A 20838-nucleotide genomic window follows, 5' to 3' on the forward strand; every position below is an offset into this window, starting at 1 on the left:
CTTGGGAACTGTTGCCTCAACTAGACTTTTGTGCGGGAATGCAGGCTGTCGAGAAACAATGATTGCACCCTGTTTATCTCTAAGTGGATGAAGGCTTCTATCACCTGATTATCAATGCCAACATTTTCCCTTCTTACTTTTTCTTCATGGCCTCATGGAAGTGTTAAAATTCCTGGTCAGGGTCTTCTCTGTTCCATTTGTTTCATTACCACACTAGTAAGTTATCATTAATATTATTCTGCTTAGTAAGTTTCTCCTTTTTCTCTGGGCACATGCTTCAATTTCTTTGGATGTGTTCATTCATGATCCTTGCATCATTGATCAGCATCAGAAAGGTGGTCCACTTGGCAGGCCATACACATTTTTATAGAACTTCCATAAAAGTTCCTTACGTTAATGAGTTAATTGATAAAAGGAATTCCTTCTAGTGCTATATCCATCTCTTTACATACCTTTTTTTTGTTGTTTATTTTTGGGAGAGAGAGACAGTGCAAGTGGGGGAGGGGCAGAGAGAAAGGGAGAGGAGGACACAGAATCTGAAGCACAGACCCGTCAGCACAGAGCCTGACGCGGGGCTCGAACCCACGAACCAGGAGACCATGACCCGAGCTGAAGTCGGATGCTCAACCGACTGAGCTACCCAGGCGCCCGTAGCTTTTTCTTTTTCATTCTCGGCGAAATGACTTGGAGCTGTCTTTCAGACTTCATTTGCAGGTGCCTTTTGCCATCTCCCTTCCCGTCCCCCCACACCACAGAATCCTACTGTTCTAGTTCCGTAACATGTTCGAAATCTGATTCCCTATGCAATGCCCAGCTCACTTGGAGCTTTCCCAGGCTCCAGGTGTGGCTCACACAAAGTCTTTAGGTTCCTGTCGCTTCTCCCAACCACAAGCTTCTTATAGGCAAGAATCAGCTGTGGGGCCACAATACCCCGGTCTCTTTTTTTTCCGTGGACAGAAATTGTCAGCATGGCAACCCTCAATCCTATTCTTGTGGTCTTGTCACATAAGACCTGTGGCAGTCGCTCTGGTAGCTTGAAACGCCCAGCACGCGTAGATCTTCCTCCTGTACTGTTTTTGTGATCTGAGCTAGGATGAAATGTGTGTTTCTGCTATCTAGCCAGACGGTATGTGATGTATACTTTCACTTGTTTAACGCTTAGGTTCCTGTCTTCATTTATCACCTTTCAAATGCTCTTGACCATGTCTGCACTGCAGGTACTTGATTTCTACAAGGATGTCTCGCTCGGGCTTTCTGATTCTGTTCGAGACTACCCTTCTGCCCTCCAAATGTGCTGATTTATTATTCAACACTGTGCATCAGGATATGCATACTTAATGCCTTATGTATTATTTCTGATCCCCTTCCCAATTATACTGTGATTTACTGGCTATCTGTTAACCATTATTCTCAGCATTGCATATTTCAGTGGTTCTCAGAATATCGTACCCTGAATACACCAGCATCAGTATTGCCCAGGAAGTTGTTAGAAATACAAATTCTCAGGCCCCGTCCTAAACCCACTGATTCAGAAACCTTGGTGGGTGGTGCCTGGTGGTCTGTGTTTCAAGAAGCCTTCCAAGTAATTCTGATAGTCGCTGACATTTGACAACCCCTGAAATACTTGATATTCTACAGCATGCCACAGGGAGCAAGAGTAGGGAAGACCACTGTATAGTTTCAGTTGGTCTCGCTGACCGCTGGGTATTACAGATTTATTTACACCAGTTTCTTCTTCCTCATCTATATCCAGTTGAATAGCGGTATTTCAACTGATTTCCGCCTTTACTGAGTGTCTATACCATGCAGATGCTGTGTGGTATTTTCGCATACATTATGAGAAATCATCCTACACAGCAGATTCAGCTTGGATATTCCCCTTCCTCTCTCCTGTTTAAACACGCTTTGTTTTTTTTAGAGCACTTTTAGGTTTACAGAAAATTTGAGCAGCGAGTAGAAAGAACGCCCCCCTCCCCTCTTTCCCCCTACCCCCACACTTCCTCTGTTGTTAACGTCTTTATTAGTATAGTACCTCTGGCCCAATATTGATACATTAGTGATAAAGTACATAGTTTATATTAGAGTTCACTTCTTGTGTCGTACAGTTGTGTTGGTTTTGACAAACGCATGTGTCCTGTGTTCACTGCGACCGTATCTTACAGAGCCTGCTCTAAAAAATCCCCTATGCTCTGCCTGCTCATCCCTCCCTTCTTCACCCCGACCGCCACCCCCACCAGGAACCACTCCGTAATTTTGCCTTTTCCAGAAAAGCATTTAGTCGGACTCATGGAATAGCATTCTTGCAACCGTGTAAACTAAGAAGAGCTGTGCCCAAGGGGCAGAACGCTGTAGACCTAGTGAGCTAGGATTCCCACATACACCTGCTGGCTTCCAGCCTCGTGTGTGTTGTTTGCCCCGAGGGCCACATTGCCTCCAAAATCACTACCGTCCTTTGTTGTCGCTTCCCCCCTCCCCTTTCTGAAATTTGTTTAAATGACTGTCACCGTTGTTTCCATCTCCTGCTGCAGTGAGGACAAAGTAGTAGAAGTAGCCGAGGAAGAAGAGGGGGCTGACGTCGAGGACGAAGAGGCCGAGGATGACGAGGATGACGAAGATGGTGATGAGGTGGAGGAAGAGGCGGAAGAACCCTATGAAGAGGCCACCGAGCGAACCACCAGCATCGCCACGACCACCACCACCACCACGGAGTCTGTGGAAGAGGTGGTGCGAGGTAATGCGCTGTTTGTTGGGATTTCCTCCGTCAGGGAAAAGGAAACCTCGTGCCCGCTCCCCAGCCTAGCACCACCGCCGTCCCCAACCAAAAATAAGATGCACGATTACAGGTCTTAACGCTTGTGAAGCTCTCTTTGGCTTAACCAGCAGTCCAACAATTCATTTCAAATGATGTCAAGTCCCAGTGATACGCACTGTTCCGCTTGGCACATGCCAGCTTGTTGTGCAAAACTCCAGCCGACCAGGTGCGATCTCACTCGGCTGAGGCTGAGTTAGGTGACCTGGTTGGCACGTCCCTGGCAGTGGGTGTTTAATACGGTCTTATTACCTGTTGTCTCTTTCACCACTTGAACTATGAGCATCTCGAGGGCAAGGACTGGCTTTTACTTATCATGCAGAGTGCCTGCTTTGTAGAAACTTCTAGATAAATCTTAGGCGAGTGAGTAGTTGGAAGTAAATGCCATTGAATGACAACTTTTGGTGGGGTATCACATTACTTGTGGCTGTGAAATGTAACGGGGAGGATTTTTGTGTTGTCTTTACACTGTTTTACTGGGGGAGGTGGCACAGGGCCTTCTTTGAGAGATAGATGTTGTGTTAATATCTTAAGACTTTCTTTTTTGGTACTTAATTAATGCTCCTATTAAGAATGTTGTGACACGAATGAACTAACAGACTTCCTTTTTTGTCTCCCTGAAACGAAAGCAAGGGTTGAGTTTACACTGAACAACCAAATGTCATGATAGCAACTAGTGAATTGTAGGGTTGTGTTTCTTAAAGGGGATGCCTTTGTTTTGCAAATAGTGAAAGATGGTCCTAGAATGAGATCCAGTGACTATGGATGGATGGAGTTTTAATGTATTCAAATACTTTTAAAGTCCGCCACAAATGCTACAATATTGTAAGTTTTCCTCTCACTTTTTATTAAGGTAAAATGAGTTTAGCGCTGTTGTTAAATTGGAGCTTAAAATGGGTTAGTTTCTCTGCCTTAAGTAGATTCCTAATGACCGCTGTAATATCTTCTTTCCTTCACTGCAAATTATCTTTAATTTACATATAATTTACATATAAAATTCACTCATTTTAAGTGTATTAGTGTATAATTCAGTGGCTTTAATAAATTTACCAAATTAAGCAACCACTCTCATAATCCAGTCTTAGAACATTGTCATCATCCCGATAAGATCCCTCACACCCATTCAGTTAATCCTTGCTGTCACCACCAGCCCCCAGCAACAACCAATGTACTTTACGTCTCTACAGATTTGCTTTTTCTAGACATTTAATGTAAGTGGGATCATACATGCTCTTTTGTGTCTGGCTTCTTTCACTTAAAATAGTGTTTTTGAAGCTCTGGGTTTCTTTACCTTGTAGCTTTTAAGAAAGACTGACATTATTCTGGGGCGCCTGGGCGGCTTAGTCAGTTAAGCGCCGACTTCGGCTCAGGTCATGATCTCAGGGTTCACGAGTTCAAACCCCGCGTCGGGCTGTGTTCTGACAGCTCAGAGCCTGGAGCCTGCTTCGGGATTCTGTGTCTCCCTCTCTGTCTGCCTCTTCCCTCACACTCTGTCTCTCTCAAAAATAAGTAAACATTAAAAAAAGATTTCTTTAAATAAAACACTCAGACTTAACTGAAAATTCATTGAAAGAGTCACATATTCTTTAAAAAATGTAGCAGAAAATAGATTGCTTAACTTTATCATTCTCTGCTTAATGATAACTTCTTATTATATTTAGCACATAAGAGCTTCTGTAAGTAGATCTATATTTAAGTAAATGCAGGTTTTATTTGAGCCGCTGCTTTCTCAAAACTCCAGACATCCTTTCCTGGAATGTTCTTCGTGTACCTCTTAGGATCACCTGTGGCAGAACTGACTAAATGAACTTGTTAGCTTCTCTTTTCCTAGAAAAGAAAAGAGGGATTTTTTCGGAGCTTCTCTTCTTGAAACCTAAGAAGACTACAAATTACTGCAGTTAGTATTCTGCAGTGACTCTGACTTTTTCGGGGTCTCCACCAGGGTAGCTATTTACATAATAATGTCCGTCTACTCAACATTGGTTTTTGGGGGGGTGCCTTTTGGGTACAAGCCATTTTGCTGGGCTTGGTGAATCATAGGATGAGAACACACGGGATAGCCGGCCCTCATAGATGTTAAAATCTCGTAGGAAATTTACATCAAAGAAACACAGAGAGTCATCTGTGTTAAAAAGCAGGAGCCCAGAACCTACTTCAAAGAGTAAGAGATTGATCAGAGAAGGATCTCTGGAAGGAGATGGAAGTGGAAAGGCTCATGGCAGCGCTACCAACGGATTTTATTTTAGCGTACCTTAGAGTCCGTGGGGATAGCAAAACAGATTTGCCCCGGGAGGGTACATGGCAAGTCTGGGAGACAAGGGTAGTCTGATTTAAACTAGAGCAGATGTCGTAGATAAGAGAGTTACGGGGAATTCGGTTGGGGCTAAAATGTGGAGACCTTCAGTGCCAGGCCGGCAAGCATGAGCATGAGCTGACGGGGATCACTTCTGCCACGTGTGGAGAAATTTTCTGGTAGAAACAGTGAAGGGATTTTGTTGTGATGTTGCTGCCGTGAGGAGATAGGGGAACAGGGAGTAACACAATGAATGCAGTGTAATGAGAAAATACCACGTAAACTTTTGCCGATATTCCAAACCAACAGAATTCCCTTGAGATAATACGGTCTTATTATGTTCTGAATAAGAGAGAGAAGTCTCTTGAGATAATGGGGTCTTGTTATGTTGTGAACAAGTCCAGATCTTTTGCCTGAGGTTTTCTCTCGATGTAGCGTTATTAGCTAAGATCAAACCAGAGGGGGACGTAGGTTGCAATATTTTCTGTAGGAAGACAAAGACGATTAAATGATTGGTTTTAAATCTCCAAGCAAGAGACTTTTTTTGGTGTATTGGGTCCATGTCAGAGAGTTTGCTGAATTCCCAGCTAACTCCAACAAAGAAGTAGAAGTTTAAACGGTTAATGTTAAAGGGGCCAGCTGCAGAGAGCTCATTCCCTCCTGGTCACTGGTGTAGGTGAGTTATGGTTCTTCCCTGAGGAAGAACAACGGTAATGCCATACGTGATGGCTGACTTTGTACAACTCTGCTTAAAAGTAGCCCAGCTCCTGTGCTGAAAATAAAAACCACAAGTGACTTGCAAGGAAGAGATATTGAAAAGAGGCTCACAATATAGTTGTCACTGGTAATGTTTCAGTGCCTGAGAGAAAATGTGATTCACACCTATACTTAATAAGAAAACTGTTTCTTCATTACCAACATACTGCTACTAATACGATTCCTTAACGTGCTTCGTAACAAAAACTCAATCCCTTTGTAACCTGTTTAAATTTGAAAGAAATAAGTAGGGGGAAGGAAAGTCTAAGACGCTTCGACATGGTCATCAAATTTTCAGCTATTTTGTATTAGAATCAATGATGCTGAAGTGGAAGATGTCAGTTCTAACTCTGTTAGCAATTCCAGAGGAAAAAGTGAACACACTACCGTATCCATCTGGCTTTAGGATTTATTGGTTTAGGTGCTTAAGGAAAACTTGGATATTGATCCAGTGGAATAAGCCAATACCAATTTGAGTGAAACCACAGTATATTTAGACTCTTGCTCCTAATTTTCTTTGATTTGAGAAGGAATAACACTTCATGAACCCAAGACGTCAGGGCGATTTCTGACTCACTCATGGATTCTAAACTGGTTGGGCATTGGTATTATAGGGGCACCTGCGTGGCTCAGTTGGTTAAGTGTCTGACTGTAGATTTCAGCTCAGGTCATGATCCCACGAGCCCCACGTCAGGCTCTGCCCTGACAGAGCATGGAGCCTGCTTGGGATTCTCTTTCTCTCTCTCTCTCTCTCTCTCTCCCTCCCTCCCTCCCTCCCTCTCCCTCTCCCTCTCCCTCTCCCTCTCCCTCTCCCTCCCTCTCCCTCTCCCTCTCTCCCTCCCTCCCTCTCTCCCTCCCTCCCTCCCCCTCTCTCTGCCGCTTCCCTCAACACGCTCACTCTCTCTCTCTCTCAAAATAAATAAATAAACTTTAAAAAAGCAATTGTTTCAGGGCACCTGGGTGGCTCAGTCAGTTAAGCGTCCGACTTCGGCTCAGGTCATGATCTCACAGTTCGTGAGTTCAAGCCCCGCATCGGGCTCTGTGCAGACAGCTCGGAGCCTGAAGCCTGCTTCAGATTCTGTGTCTCCCTCTCTCTCTGGCCCTTCCCCTCTCTCTCTCTCTGTCTCTCTCAAAAATAAATAAACATTAAAAAAAATTTTTTTAAAAAGCAATTGTTTCTATCTTTTAATCCTTGTGACAGTGCTGTGTGGTAGAAATCTCATTTCTCCATTTACAACTAAGACAACTAAGGCCTAGAAAAAAAAATTTTTTTAATTGCCCATGGTCACAAAGGTGAGAGGCATGAAGGCAACACTGAGATCCAAGTGGACCAGGGTATTTCTACTACATTAATGTCAAAATTTTCTTTTTCCTTTTCCTCTTGTTTACAAATACTATTTCAGTTTAACCTGTACTCCCTGGTAGATGTGGATCCCTTTTCTGTAGTCCTGTATTCATCCTATAATATTTCACATGGAACGCTTCCTAAATTTTAGAATTATTATTTAGATACTAATAATAATAATTGGGGCACCCGGGTGGCTCAGTTGGTTAGGCATTGAACTCCTGATCTGGGCTTAGGTCACGAGCTCGGTGAGATCAGGTCCCGAGTCAGGTTCTGTGCTGACACTTCCCAGCCTGCTTGTGATTCTCTGTCTCTCTCTGCCCCTCCCCCACTTGTTCTCTCTTTCTCTCTCTAAATAAATAAACATAAAAATATTTTAAAAATAACAAAAAACACTGTGATAAGTAATAATAATAATAATAATCAGGGATCAGCAAACTATGACCATGGGGCCATATGGCCAGTTACCTATTTCCTAATACAAAGGTTTTCTTAGGGCACAGCCAATCCCCTTTGTTTATATACTGTCTGTAGCTGCTTTCATGCTACAGGTGAATATTTGCAAGAAAACGCCATATGGCCTTCTAAACTGGAAGTGTTTACTGTCTGGGTCCTTACAGAAAACTGAAGAAACTGGTTATTAGAAAAGTATGAGGGAGTTTTTTTTATTTCAAATACTACTTTCATTAAGGTAGTTTTATTAAGTTTAGTGGCAGACTGCTATGGTGTTTAATAGAGAATTTTTAATGATTTCGTGGCCTTGGGCTGGTTAAGTAACATGTGAGTCTATTTTCATGGGTATGGTATAGACACTGATAGGACGTTCCATGTGTGTTGAACAAATTACTTTGGACAATCCATGTTGAGCATTTACTATAATGCCTGGCACATTGTAAGTATTTGGTTTCTTTTAGAAACACAGGCTGCCTTCGGGCACCTGGGGGGGGGGGCTCAGTCGGTTATGCATCTCTTGGTTTCAGCTCAGGTCACGATCTCACGGTTCATGAGTTCGAGCCCTGCGTCGGGCTCCATGCTGACAGTGGGGAACCTGTTTGGGATTCTCTCTCTCTCCCTCTTTCTCTGCCCCTCGCCTGTTCACGCTTGCGTGCACGCACTCTCTCTGTCTCTGTCTCTCTCTCTCTCTCAAAATAAATAAAACTTATTTAAACAAATTGAAACAGCACAGGCTGCCCAGAATCAAATCCCAGTTCTACCACCTAACCATGTAGATTTGTATCAGTCAGGGAATCTGTAAGTCACGCTGCTTCTGTACGTCATTTTAATTGTTTTGGGAAGATTCAATGAAATACAATCTATGAGCAACATTTAGCACAGTTCTGGTAGACAGTAAGGGTTCAATTAACCCAAAGTGCTATAGCTGTCTTGATTATAAGCATTGTTCTGATTTTTCAGAGAACTAATGTTTACTACTAATTAGGAATGACCAAGGTAAACCAACAGACTGGTTTTTTAATAATAAAAAACATAAATGTGATACATCCACATCTATCGGTATAATAGAGGTGGTATTCATAGATATATGTTAAGAATAACGAGCAACTTAAACTCAGCTTCTTGGTTAAAATTTTAAGATTTTTTTGTTTTATTTATTTCGAGAGAGTGAGAGAGAGAGCAAGCGTGGAGGAGGGGCAAAGAGAGAGAGAAGGAGAGAGAGGAAAGAGGATCCCAAGCAGCCTCCATGCTGTCAGCACCGAGCCTAATGCGGGGCTTGAACCCACAAACCGTGAGATCATGACCTGAGCCGAGATCGAACGTTGGCCGCTTAACTGACTGAGCCACCCAGCTGCCCTTGTTTAAAATAGTTTTTAGGAATATACATTGTATATTAAAATACCTGCAGTTAAAGTTTATGTCTAGGTGACGATTAAACCCAGATACTATTAAATGCTACTGCATTTCAAGATAGTGTTTCGCTTCTTGCGGGTATTTTGAACCTCTTGGAAGTTCATCTATTAAATGGACCAAGACACAGATACAGGTAGCTCTTTAAGCATCGCAGACTGATGAGGTTAAAAAGTTTGATCTCGTGTTGCTTGCCTTGGGCTAGATGGCCGAACGCCACAGAATTATAAAATCTTTCTTCTCCCTCTCGTAGCCATTAACCTGGGAGTAGCGCGATGTGATTTACTGCTGTATGTTGTACCAGCATCAACCCTCACATTTAACTCACTCACATTTAACTTTTCACAGAATTTGGGGGAAAACTGAACCGAACTGGCACACATGAAAATGTGTTCACATACTCCTGTCGGAAGCCTCGTGGCAGCGTGCTGCCCAAAACTGAAAATAAAGCTCCAGTTTGTATTTGGGAACAAGGCAAAGGGATAACGACTCCTCCCTTTCCTGGAAGCCTTTACCTCAGTGTTAATGACTAAGGGCAAGCAAGATCCACCCCTGTTCCCGGACCAGAACGTAGCATCCTTCCTAACGATGTCAAGAGAACCCGTGTTGGCCCTGGGCCATAGATGTGACAGGTGGCAGCCTGTTATTTTGTGCCCATGGCATGGCAGCCATTGATTTTGAGGTATTTGGTATATCCTTTGATAGAGGCAGAGGGAAGCATGGCTTTGACACCTTCTTTCCATATTGCTTGATAGTCCTGATTCAGAGAGCCCAGTCAGGTAGTTTGGTTAAAATGTGACAGTGAGGAACACAGTCATATAAAAAATTGTGTGTGTGTGCAGACATAACTTTCTATTTTTTAATAACAAATTTATTGAGATATGATTTGCCTAATCGTAAAGTGCAGAATTCAGTGGTCTTAGTATACTCACATAGGAAATGTTTTTGAACTTCATTTTGCTTGGTATTTCACAGGACTAGTAGTGCTCATGGCCAGCACTTTCCTTCTTCCATTTCTACCCTGTGTGTATAAAGACGCCATGTCAGAGGGGCGCCTGGGCGGCTGGGTCAGTTAAGCATCTGACTCTTGATTTCAGCTCAGGTCATAAGCTCACGATTTGTGAGTTCAAGCCCTGCGTCAGACTCTGTACTTATCAGCACGGAGTCTGCCTGAGATTCTCTCTCTACCCCTCCCCCGCTCATGCGTGCCCTCCCTCCCTCCATCTCTTCCTCTCTCTCTCCCTCTCTCTCTCTCTCTCTCTCTCAAAAGTAAACAAATGAGGGGCGCCTGGGTGGCGCAGTCGGTTAAGCGTCCAACTTCAGCTCAGGTCATGATCTCGCGGTCCGTGGGTTCGAGTCCCACGTCGGGCTCTGGGCTGACGGCTCAGAGCCTGGAGCCTGCTTCCGATTCTGTGTCTCCCTCTCTCTCTGCCCCTCCCCCGTTCATGCTCTGTCTCTCTCTGTCTCAAAAATAAATAAACGTTAAAAAAAATTTTTTTTAAAAAGTAAACAAATGAACTTTAGAAAAAAAAGATTCAATGTTAGAATAATGGACATAATAAGCCAAAGGTATTTTAATGCAATTATGTTTAACTCTATTAAAAATAAATATTTTCATTCTAGTTCAGTTAAAATCCAGAAACCTGATCTTTCTCATGTTTTGCCCAAATCAGTTGCTGTTCAAAAAATATACAAATGCCTCAGATACAACAATTGCATATATCTCCACAACGTGAAGTTTGCAATTAAAAAAATCAAGGGGCACCTGGGTGGCTCAGTCGGTTAAGCGTCCGATTCTTTGGCTCAGGTCATGATCTCACAGTTGGTGAGTTTGAGTCCCATGTCAGCCTCCACACTGAGCATGAGAGCCTGCTTGGGATTCATTCTGTCCCTCTCCTTCAGTCCCTGCTCGCTCGCTCGCTCGCTCGCTCTCAAAATAAACATTTTTTTTAAAAATCAACCCTAATAAAAGAAATCCAGCAAATGAGAGGAAACTTCATTTAAACACCATGTCGTTTCCAGAGGCACTGCCTTTTAGTGGTCCATACACCTCCCTGAGGAGGGTCTCAGATTCCACCGGCAGATCCCAGAATTGGGGGTTTTCATGGAAATCTGTAGTTGCCTTGTAGACAGATGCTTTCTGGACTTTGTAAGCAGGGTGGGTTACACCTCTTTCTCTCAACCATGAACCATTTTGCCCTTCTGACACTTCATTGCTGGTTTCCAGCCACCCTTCCAACGTCTGACCTGTTAGGATTTTGTTAAAAGTGTGAGAAATCAAGGTGAGGTGAGGCTGATATTCAGGAAAACCCTTCAGCCTTCCAGACAGCAAAAAAAAGCCCACATTTTAAAAAGTAAGAGACTCCTGGGGCACCTGGCTGGCTTGCTCTGAAAAGCATGTGACTCTTGATCTCGGGTGGTGATTTCGAGCCCCATATTGGGTGTAAAGATGACTAAAAAAATAAGTCAGTAAATGTTAAAAAAAAAATAAGTAAAAATATGAAAATTAAGAGACTCTTGAAATGGAAAAAGGAGTTTTGAACAGAAGACTGGTAAAGCTGCACTGTGTTTAGTTTATAATGGTAAGACTGTTCAGGTATTTAACTGTGAGGACAGGGTTATCTCTCTTTTTCTTGAATTTATTTATGTTCTTGAAACATATGAAAGTATCACAGACTAGGGACAGAAATTTTGTGTTCTTGCATGCAAGCTCGAATTCCTAATGTTTCATGCTAGAAGCATAGAAAGCCCTTGCTGGGCAGTCTCATGACTAAATCCGTTCTGGAATTTTTTTTTTTTAAGTTTTTGGGGTTTTTTAAAATATTTATTTATTTTTGAGAGAGACACAGAGCGTGAACGGGGAAGGGGCAGAGAGAGAGAGAGACACAGACCCGAAGCAGGCTCCAGGCTCCAAGCTGTCAGCACAGGGACCAATGCGGGGCCCGAACCCACAAACCGCAAGATCATGACCTGAGCCGAAGTCCGACGCTTAACCAACCGAGCCACCCAGGTGGCCCTGGAATTGTTTTTTAAGTTTATTTATTTATTTTGAGAGAGAGCGCGCGCACAAGCAGGGAAGGGGCAGAGAGAGAGGGAGAGACAGAATCCCAAGCAGGTTCCACACTGTCAGTGCAGAGCCCCACATGGGGCTCGAACTCATGAACTGTGAGATCATGACCTGAGCCGATGTCAAGAGTCAGATGCTTACCCGACTGAGCCACCCAGGCGCCCCTGTCCTGAAATTCAATGCCGGTTGTTAGGCCAGATTTGTGAGGTGTCAGTGACTGTTGCTTATTATCCCCCCCAGTCTCAGGATTGGGCACAATTACTAAAATGCCACGTGAAATCTTCTGGTAGTAGGTTGGACTGAGGCAGGGCTTTTCAGCCACAGCATTAACAGTGTTTGGGGCCCGATGGTTCTTTGTTGGTACTCTTCTGCTCATTTTAGGATGTTCAGTAGCACCATCCCTCCCACCTGGTACCAGTAACACCCCCCAGCTGTGACAGCTCCAACTGTCTCTAGGCATTGCTGGATGTGTCGTGGGAGGGGATGGTTGGGGACAGATCCTCTCTGGTTGCAGACCACTGGGCTGTGCTACTGAGATCTACAGTGATGCCCAGCGTTAAATCTATCTGAGCAGAGAAACTCCCCTGCAGTATCGTGTCTCGTCTTAATGCCAGCCGTAACCCTTTGCTCGGCACTTTGCACATCCGTAGGTAGTCGGTGCAGAATAAGCAAACAAAACCTATGCTAAAACAAAGAGGGTAAATATTCATTTATTAGGGGAAAACAGATATTTGAGATGTAGTGTAGTTTCATAGCTTAGAGACAAGTCACAAAATATTTTTTAAATACTACGTATGCACATTTGCCATATAGGCAGTGAGAGATGGAGAAAAACTGCCTTCCTCACTTTGTTTTATATTCTTCCAAAAGCAGTTTGCTCTCCCCTGGTGCACTGTTTTAAAATCGCAAATGGGTGGGTAGCAATCAGAGACACGTGTTCTCAGCTGGAGGCTGCCCAGCCTTCCTGCTGGGCTCTGTGACAAGAGACCAGCTAAAATGGCAAGGTGGACATGCTCAGTCTCCTCCAGAAAAGAGCCTGAAACAGCAGGACCATCCTCCAACCTCTGCCTCGCTTATCCTGGAGCATCCTTCTTGTAGGAAGAACAACGCCTACATAATAACCCTTTCTTTAAGGAGAGGTGCTACAAAGAAAGTAAATTTCAAGTCTCCTTCGTTGTGTCTTTATTTGTCTAAATAAAAATAATAGCTGTGATATTTCTGGTGTTCTGGCATGTTCCAAGAACATCACTTCCATTCAGATTTCGGAGAAGTGTAAGTTCTCATAGACTTAAATGTAAGTATGGTAGTTATTATCTCAGTATTGGATTTAAGGCACACGTATTAAACTCTGTCAAAGAAATATGTATCTCTAACATATTTAAGTTTTTGAGATACAGCATATTTGAATTTTACAGCTCTACTAAAATATGTCCTATTCCTCTTCTCCCAAATATATGTGGACTTCTTTTTGTAAGCCAAAACCTACGCTGCCTTTTACTGATCCTTCCCCTCTTGGTCATTTTGGAAAGTGATTGGGTCTTACATATCTGGCTTTGACATTTCAACGGCTCATAAGAGGTGTAGGGTGGATCACGCTGCTTTCTCAAACATTAACGTCCATTTGGGTCACTGAGGCATTTGCTACACGTGGATTCGGAGACAGGGTTCTGGAGTGGATCCCGAGTCCCGGGTATGCTGGCCCAGCGGATCATGGACGGCACTTCGAGGGATAGTTTCTAGTAGCAATTCATGCCCCCCATCCTTTGCAGTTGTAGGAGATTGAGACAGGGAATAAGAAACGGAAAGGGAAAACTATCCTTATCTTTCTCTTTCATGCAAAGTGTGAAAGAACCCTGATGTGTCTTCCCGCTGAGCAGCTTTGTAAAAATTCAGCTTTCAAAGACCGAGCAAATTAGAAGAGTCTTACTATCTTCCTCCATGTACCTGTGACGAGTATCACTTGTGCCCTTCTTTCCTCTCAGTGGTGTGGTGTGGACAACTGCTAGCCTGTAAAAGATAATTCAAGGGTACAGGAATCTGGTGAGCCACAGCCACTGGTAGCTTGAAATACCCATGGCGGGACTGTTTACACCGTGGACATCATTGAACATTATAAATCACACTCCCCCACCCCCCACTGGAGATAACCAGTTTCCCAGCATACCCTGCCATTCCTGTCAGTGAGAATAATCGCTTTGCCTTGTTTCCAGCAGAGGACACGGCATCTTATCTTATTCGGAGTTTGGAGCTTCTTGTAATACTGTGTTGCACTTCTACACAGCTTAGTGAAAAACAGGTTTATTCCCATAACAAAGTGGAAACAAAGGACTCGGGAAAAGTCCCAGTGGTGCCCTCTTGTGAATGCTTGCCAGCACGTCACCACGAGAAGACTGATGGGTCTAAATACTTACAAATGGATCGCCTTGAGGTGGTGGCATTTTATAAAAATACTCTCTCCTCATGGAGAGATGTGAGAACTGGGTCAGGTGTAAATGGAGTGACAGGTGTATTGGGTAGCCTCAGAGAATCGACACAATTTGGTAAAGGGCCGGTCAACCACAGATACCTTGTAGAGACTTCCATGACACCCATCATTTCATACTGAGTCCGTGAGTTCATTACCTCGCACAGCTGTTCCCATCATTTGCTTATCTGGTCCAACCCGTATTTGGGGCTTAAGTGAGATTTCTAATAAGACGTTCATTCAGCCTTGCTTACCTGTATCTATATGTCTCTATTTAATAAAATATGATTACTATATAATAAATACCCAGTCATTTATTGCCCTGATCAGAATTATTTTCTGTTGGGCAGGTTTTCTGATAACTACTTGCTAATTGCAGGCACATTATAAAATCTCCTTTTAATTAAAAGTACATATACCGGGGCGCCTGGGTGGCCCAGTCAGTTAAGCATCCGACTTTAGCTCAAGTCATGATCTCACAGTTTGTGAATTTGAGCCCCACGATGGGCTCTATGCTAACAGCTCAGAGCCTGGAGCCTGCTTTGGATTGTGTGTTTCCCTCTGCCCCTCCCCTGCTTGCGCTCTGTCTCTGTCTCTCTCTCAAAAATAAACGTTAAAAAGAAAAAAAAAGAAAGTACGTGTATCTATTGTTGCAAAAAACACACTCTTAAAAAATAATTGTTTTTCTAGTACGTTGACTTTCTAAAATTTTTCTTAGAAGAGTTCAACACAGATGTGGCCACTTTATTCTTCAACAGAATATGAGATGTGTTGCAATAACTTAGGCTCACAAAGTTGCACCCTAGAGCGATGTTTAGAATTGCAAGGACAAATGAAGCTGAAGAGTAGCTATTCTAAACTTATCATTTGCATTTAGAACATAAGGAGATTCCGTAAAAACAGGTCTCCTGCCCCTGCATAGCTGTGATGGCGGGGGGTGGGGGGGGGGGGTCTGTGGCAGACAAGTACAAGAAGACACATTTTGGTACTCTTAAGAGGTCTAAAATGGGAGGATAGCTATGAGTTACAGAGCCGTGATGAGTTTTGTTGCCTATGCTCCTGGGGTCATGCCATGGGGGAGAGGCATTCGAGTGCCAGCTTCAACCACAACGGAGGCTCAGAGGACACCGTTGTCTGGGAGTCTTGTTGGAATTAGTACAGCCTGAGGAAGAGGTTAATGATGAATACTGTCATGTCTTAGAAACAAGAAACAAAGAGCATGTCACATGAACATGTACAGATTGGTGAGGGGAATGCAGAAGAGAGAGCCTGTAGGTATTTCTTACAACTGACAGGGAGAGAAACTAAGGTCCGTGAGTGGAGACAGCTTAATGGCTGTGGTTTGCCAGGGACCCCACATCTGGGGCATGTGGCTTTTAGCTCTGTAGCCCAGAAGCTGCTTTGTCAGTAGCTCAGAGGTGATCAGACTCTCTCCCCTCCCGAAGCTGTTTGACCCTTTATAAGTATGAATACCAGTTCTTTAATTTGTGAGGGATAAATCAGATTGCCAAGGGGGTGGGAAACTTGTGTGAATGGATTGGCAGATTTTCATCAGACAGGAGAGCTCTGTGCAGAAATCAAATTGAAAACACATCATGGCTTCACAAGGATGGACTTTTAAAGCAGCAGTTGAATGGGAAGACCTTAGTGACGGTGCCATGGAGCTTGATGCTCCCAGAGCCAGATATTTCCATCCGAAAACCACCTAAAGAGAGCCAGAAGCACCTTAGATATCTGTTACGCTGGCGTTTCTCCTGCACAGTGTTTGACCTCCACCTTCTGAGCTCAGTGCTGACCGTCCTTCCCTACTCTGTTGACGTCATCATGATGGTGGTAACTTCTGGTTTTGCTATCACCTCTTTGTCTCAATAGGAAAGAGCTTTAAGTGGTGTGTATAAGCAAGTTAAATAGTAGTTCTCTTTTACATAGACCTTGTCGATCTTTATCTTTGAGTGAATGATTAGTCAGTCTGTTAAATATTCCTACTTTGGAAGCTCTGAACTCTGCATGACTTTTATCTTTTAGAAGGATGCTTTTCCTTGGTATGACAGTAAAATTAATAATCAAGACATCTGTGTGTGCTAAGGCATCAGCAGGCTCTCCAGAAGCCTAGCTAGGGCAAGACATAAACTCAGAGGGAGAACTGTTTTCCCTTTAAAAAAATGGAATATACGTGGGAGGTAAGGTTCCTATTCTACTCACGATAACTTTACAAATGGAATCAAATAAGTTATTGCGCTTGTATCAATCAAGGATCATGAAATTGATCTTGGGGAGGGTGGCCAAGCATGCTGACAGGTAAGATATATTTTCATGTAAGAGCATACGTGGTGTGTGTTAACAAATCAGAATTGATTGACTTTGTTTTGTTGTTTGGGGCATTATTGTCCAAGGGACGGATTAATGAAAAATCAAAAATTATATTTTACTAGAGTTAATATAACTGGCTGTCAATCCCATTTACAGATGTTGACATATGTTTTCAAATATGGTCAGTGGACAGGCTGGTTCTCTGGAAACTGGATCACATTCGAAGTATATTTATTTTATACTTTATAATTTTTTAATGAAATTTAATATTTATTTTATACTTTATAATTATTTTATACTTTGAGTCAAGGCTGTTCTTCGTGAAGGAAAACAGTCAGATGTTCATGAGAAGACAACGTTCTTTGCATCGTAAACAGACACAACCCTTTTACCTTTAAAGCTGACTGGAGGTTCCTTGAGAAATTTGTTTCTTACCGGGAAGAAATGTTTCCGCGTGCAGACCCTTTGGGGCACTTGCTATCAATCTAAAAGCAGCTACCAGATGTGCTCACGTTCTAGCAGGAATCCTTTCATTCCTACTGAGCCACTCATTAAACCAGATGAGAATGCACTGCTTTGTTTCACAGGGAATTCTAACCTCCTGGCTGGAGATTAAAGTCCTCGGTACATGTTTGGCAGAGGCCGCCCAATAATCCCAGCCCCGGTGACCCCCCCCCGGCGGGTGGGTGGGGGGGATGAGTAAGGTGTAAGAAAAGTAAACATGCACGCGAACAGCGAGCAGGTGCCTTTTCATGCTAAATGTGGTTCCCCACGTCTCCTCTGATTAGAGGTGTGCTCTGAACAAGCCGAGACGGGGCCATGCCGCGCAATGATCTCCCGCTGGTACTTTGATGTGACCGAAGGCAAGTGCGCCCCGTTCTTTTACGGCGGATGTGGCGGGAACCGAAACAACTTTGACACAGAGGAGTACTGCATGGCCGTGTGCGGCAGCGTCAGTAAGTGGACCTTCCCCGAGCCTGGCCACCTCTCGTCTTTTCTCGCCACTGACTCTGCTCTTCGTAACAGATTGGTTTTCCTGGTTCTTGGGAGTGGGTCTGTCGCTGCCACTAACCACGTTTCTGTCCCCTTCTCTAATTGCCCGGCGTCTCCTCCCGTATGTTCGATCCCGAGCACCCACCTCCGTCTTTCTCTAATAAAGCATGGCCGCGGGTGTGTTCCCTTCCCAGCTGTGGTGCCTCCGTCTTGCGGTCTCTAGGGACTTCTCTCGAGTGCCCCTCTTGAAGCCACGCCGGAGTCGCTGTGTTGTCTTCTCGACTGCCTGTGCAAACGGATACTTGTGTGTTTGTCTGTGCACATGCGTGTTCAGGTCTATGCATGTGCAGTACATGTGCAAGTAAGGTTTCCCGCCGGAAGCCTGGCGGGTGCGGCTTCGTTTGCACTGGCAAAAGGCGCACTGCTGTGATGAGCACCTTTAAGCTGTTTTGTAACGTGTGACTTTTATTGCGGCCGCAGAGAATGTGCTTGAATGGAGCATACGCACGTCGAATGCCAGAAGACAGAAAGGGCCCCAGGGGCCTCTGAGCTTACACACGGACGCTTGCAGTATCAATGTTTCGTGCCTTCTCTTGGAAATAGAAGAAAACTCTCCACTTAACATTAGAAACCTTGAAGGACAAAAGACTCAGGGAATGTAATTTTCACAGCCTTTTCTCTTGAACTTTCAGTTTTTCATAACGCTGGGGGAGAGAGACGCGGAGTGATAATGACTCAAATACGAGATGAAACTCTGTCCACAGAGGTGATACTCAGGAGAGAGTGAGCCAGACATAGGGGACTTCTGTTCCTGTGAACAGCCTCCCAAGTTAAAGTCCCAATTTTATTTACTATTGTTCGTGAGTAGGACATTTGAAGTACTCAAGGGAGATTTGCTCACCTTGATAAACTAAAGATTAAATTCATTAATTGTGCATTTCTTTAAGAGACTCCTGCCTTTTTTCCCTTGTGCTTAGGCAGGCGATAGCTCCCACTTCCTGCCTGGGATTCCTAGGGATAGTATACATTGTTTTCCACTGCGATCCTAGGCTTAAGCTAAACAACAAAAGGACCTCGCCATTAAGACCTTCTATTGTGAAGCCGAGCATCTAAGTGGAACCTAATGGAAAAGTTCCCATTGGTCTCCTGTTTGAGGGATGACTCCATTTCTGTCATGTGTGAGAACAGGTGTAGGAATTGGTAACCCCAAGGGCCTCTTTCCTGGCCGCCATTGGATGATTGTGGCTTCTTGCGGCAAGGACTCCTTTCTTCAGTTTCAAACAAAGAAGTTAATTAGGTCAGGTAACCGGGAACACAATGGGGGATTCTGTTGCCTGCAGCCTCTTGAACAAAGAACTTTTGTTACAGAGATTCTAACTGGCTTAGCTGCTGAGGGAGATTTCTTGGCACATTTCCAAACTGTTTTCCTCTATTTCCCTGAGGTGGATTTATTTTTTGGAATATAAATTGTATGTGTGTGCGCACGCATGTAATAAGAAAGGGTTTTTGAAAATTATCGGCAGTGAGGAATTTGCCTCGAGTTGGAAATGATCCCCCCACCAAAACACGACAGCGGCCTATACGCACACAGTCTCCATTTGATCAGTCTGATTTGACTCAGGCTGGGAGCGAACAGTGGGCAACACAGGTCATTTGGAGCCTCTGGAGGTGCCCTGGATGGTACACCTTTTGCTGAAAGATTTGCAAAAGGCAGAGATTCCCAACAAATGTGTAATGGATAAGCCAAGCAGTCCGTATTTAGTTCCAGGGTAAGGAGGTTATAGAATAGTTTATCAAGAAAGCAAATGTGAGAGGCTTAAGGTCAGTCAGAAGGGTGGACAGACCTAAGGGGACAGTGAAGCCTCAACATGTGGCCCGAGATGAGAGCTGGAGGCTGCCCTACGAATGGGTGAAAGGAGTGGATCCTTGGGACCTTGGTGATGGTTGACACTAAGGAGGGAGAATGGGAGCAGGAAATCCTCAGGATGTTACTTACAAGTGGTATTGGAGACAAAATACCCAGCACGCTGAGATATTATCGGGCAAATATATTTATGTTTACTTTGGTCCTGAGCTGGGGCCAAGCCTGAAGGTGTTTGTGCAGTTTTGTTTTAGTTTTTAATCCAATGTTTTTGTTTTTGTTTTTCCCTTTGGTCAGTGGAATCATGTAAGTTTCAGCCACCATTCCCATGTTTCTATTTTTTGTTTTTAGTTATGTTCTCTTATTTTCTCCATAGTGTCCCAAAGCTTACTCAAGACTACCCAGGAACCTCTTCCCCAAGATGCTGTTAAACGTATGTTGTCGTTCGCTGGAGGGGGTTGGGGGGAAGGAGGAGATAGTACAGTGCATGGATGTATAACTCCAGCATCATCACTTTCTTTGCATGGTTCTGTGTTTCTTGAACACCTGTCTTTCCATAAGATGTGTATTTCCATTGCTTTGCTTGTAACTGTGTCCAGTTTTGCCAGACAACTTCAGATGCCAGGCTACAAGGATTGACTCAACTTCTATTTCTGATGAAAAATTTTTTTTCAGCTTCATGTCATTCTGCTATATACCGTACGTATAACATTACTGTGTTTTATTTGGCATCACTATTCTATTTCCTAAAGCTGTCAAGATGCCATAGCTTTACAAGAGGCCATGAATATAAGTGACTCGTTTCCCAGAAAAATACATCATATACATGCATGGTGCTGACTCCACGGACCAGTGTGTATGCACGGGCTTCACTTATGTGTTGTAAGGCAGATGTTAAGCCTTAGGAAGTGAAAGACTACCTTTAGATTCCCTAACCACCTCTTCTTCCTCTCCCTGAATGCACCTTACTAGGGCAAAAGTGCCCGACCTCAGGTTTTATCATTAGGTTGTGGAAAGATTCTCCCAAAGAAATCATCATCCAACCTTAGAATGTCTGTGTTTTGTGATTGATTTCAC

The 20838-nt window shown here is 43.7% G+C and overlaps 1 protein-coding gene across 7 annotated transcripts in view; it reads left to right on the forward strand.

Moving 5' to 3' along the window:
- The window catches only part of APP (amyloid beta precursor protein), a 272606-nt gene that overhangs the window by 150452 nt on the left and 101316 nt on the right, over positions 1-20838 (forward strand). For 3 of the 7 annotated variants that reach the window (XM_049629302.1, XM_049629304.1, XM_049629307.1), the window contains 3 exons: positions 2529-2731; positions 17696-17863; positions 20138-20194. In XM_049629302.1, coding sequence (XP_049485259.1) covers positions 2529-2731; positions 17696-17863; positions 20138-20194 — 428 coding nt within the window. The remainder of the gene's footprint in view (positions 1-2528; positions 2732-17695; positions 17864-20137; positions 20195-20838) is intronic. The other 4 variants (XM_049629305.1, XM_049629306.1, XM_049629308.1 and 1 more) reach the window with 2 other exon arrangements.

This window comes from Panthera uncia, chromosome C2 (assembly GCF_023721935.1).
Source record: "Panthera uncia isolate 11264 chromosome C2, Puncia_PCG_1.0, whole genome shotgun sequence".
NCBI lineage: Eukaryota > Metazoa > Chordata > Mammalia > Carnivora > Felidae > Panthera > Panthera uncia.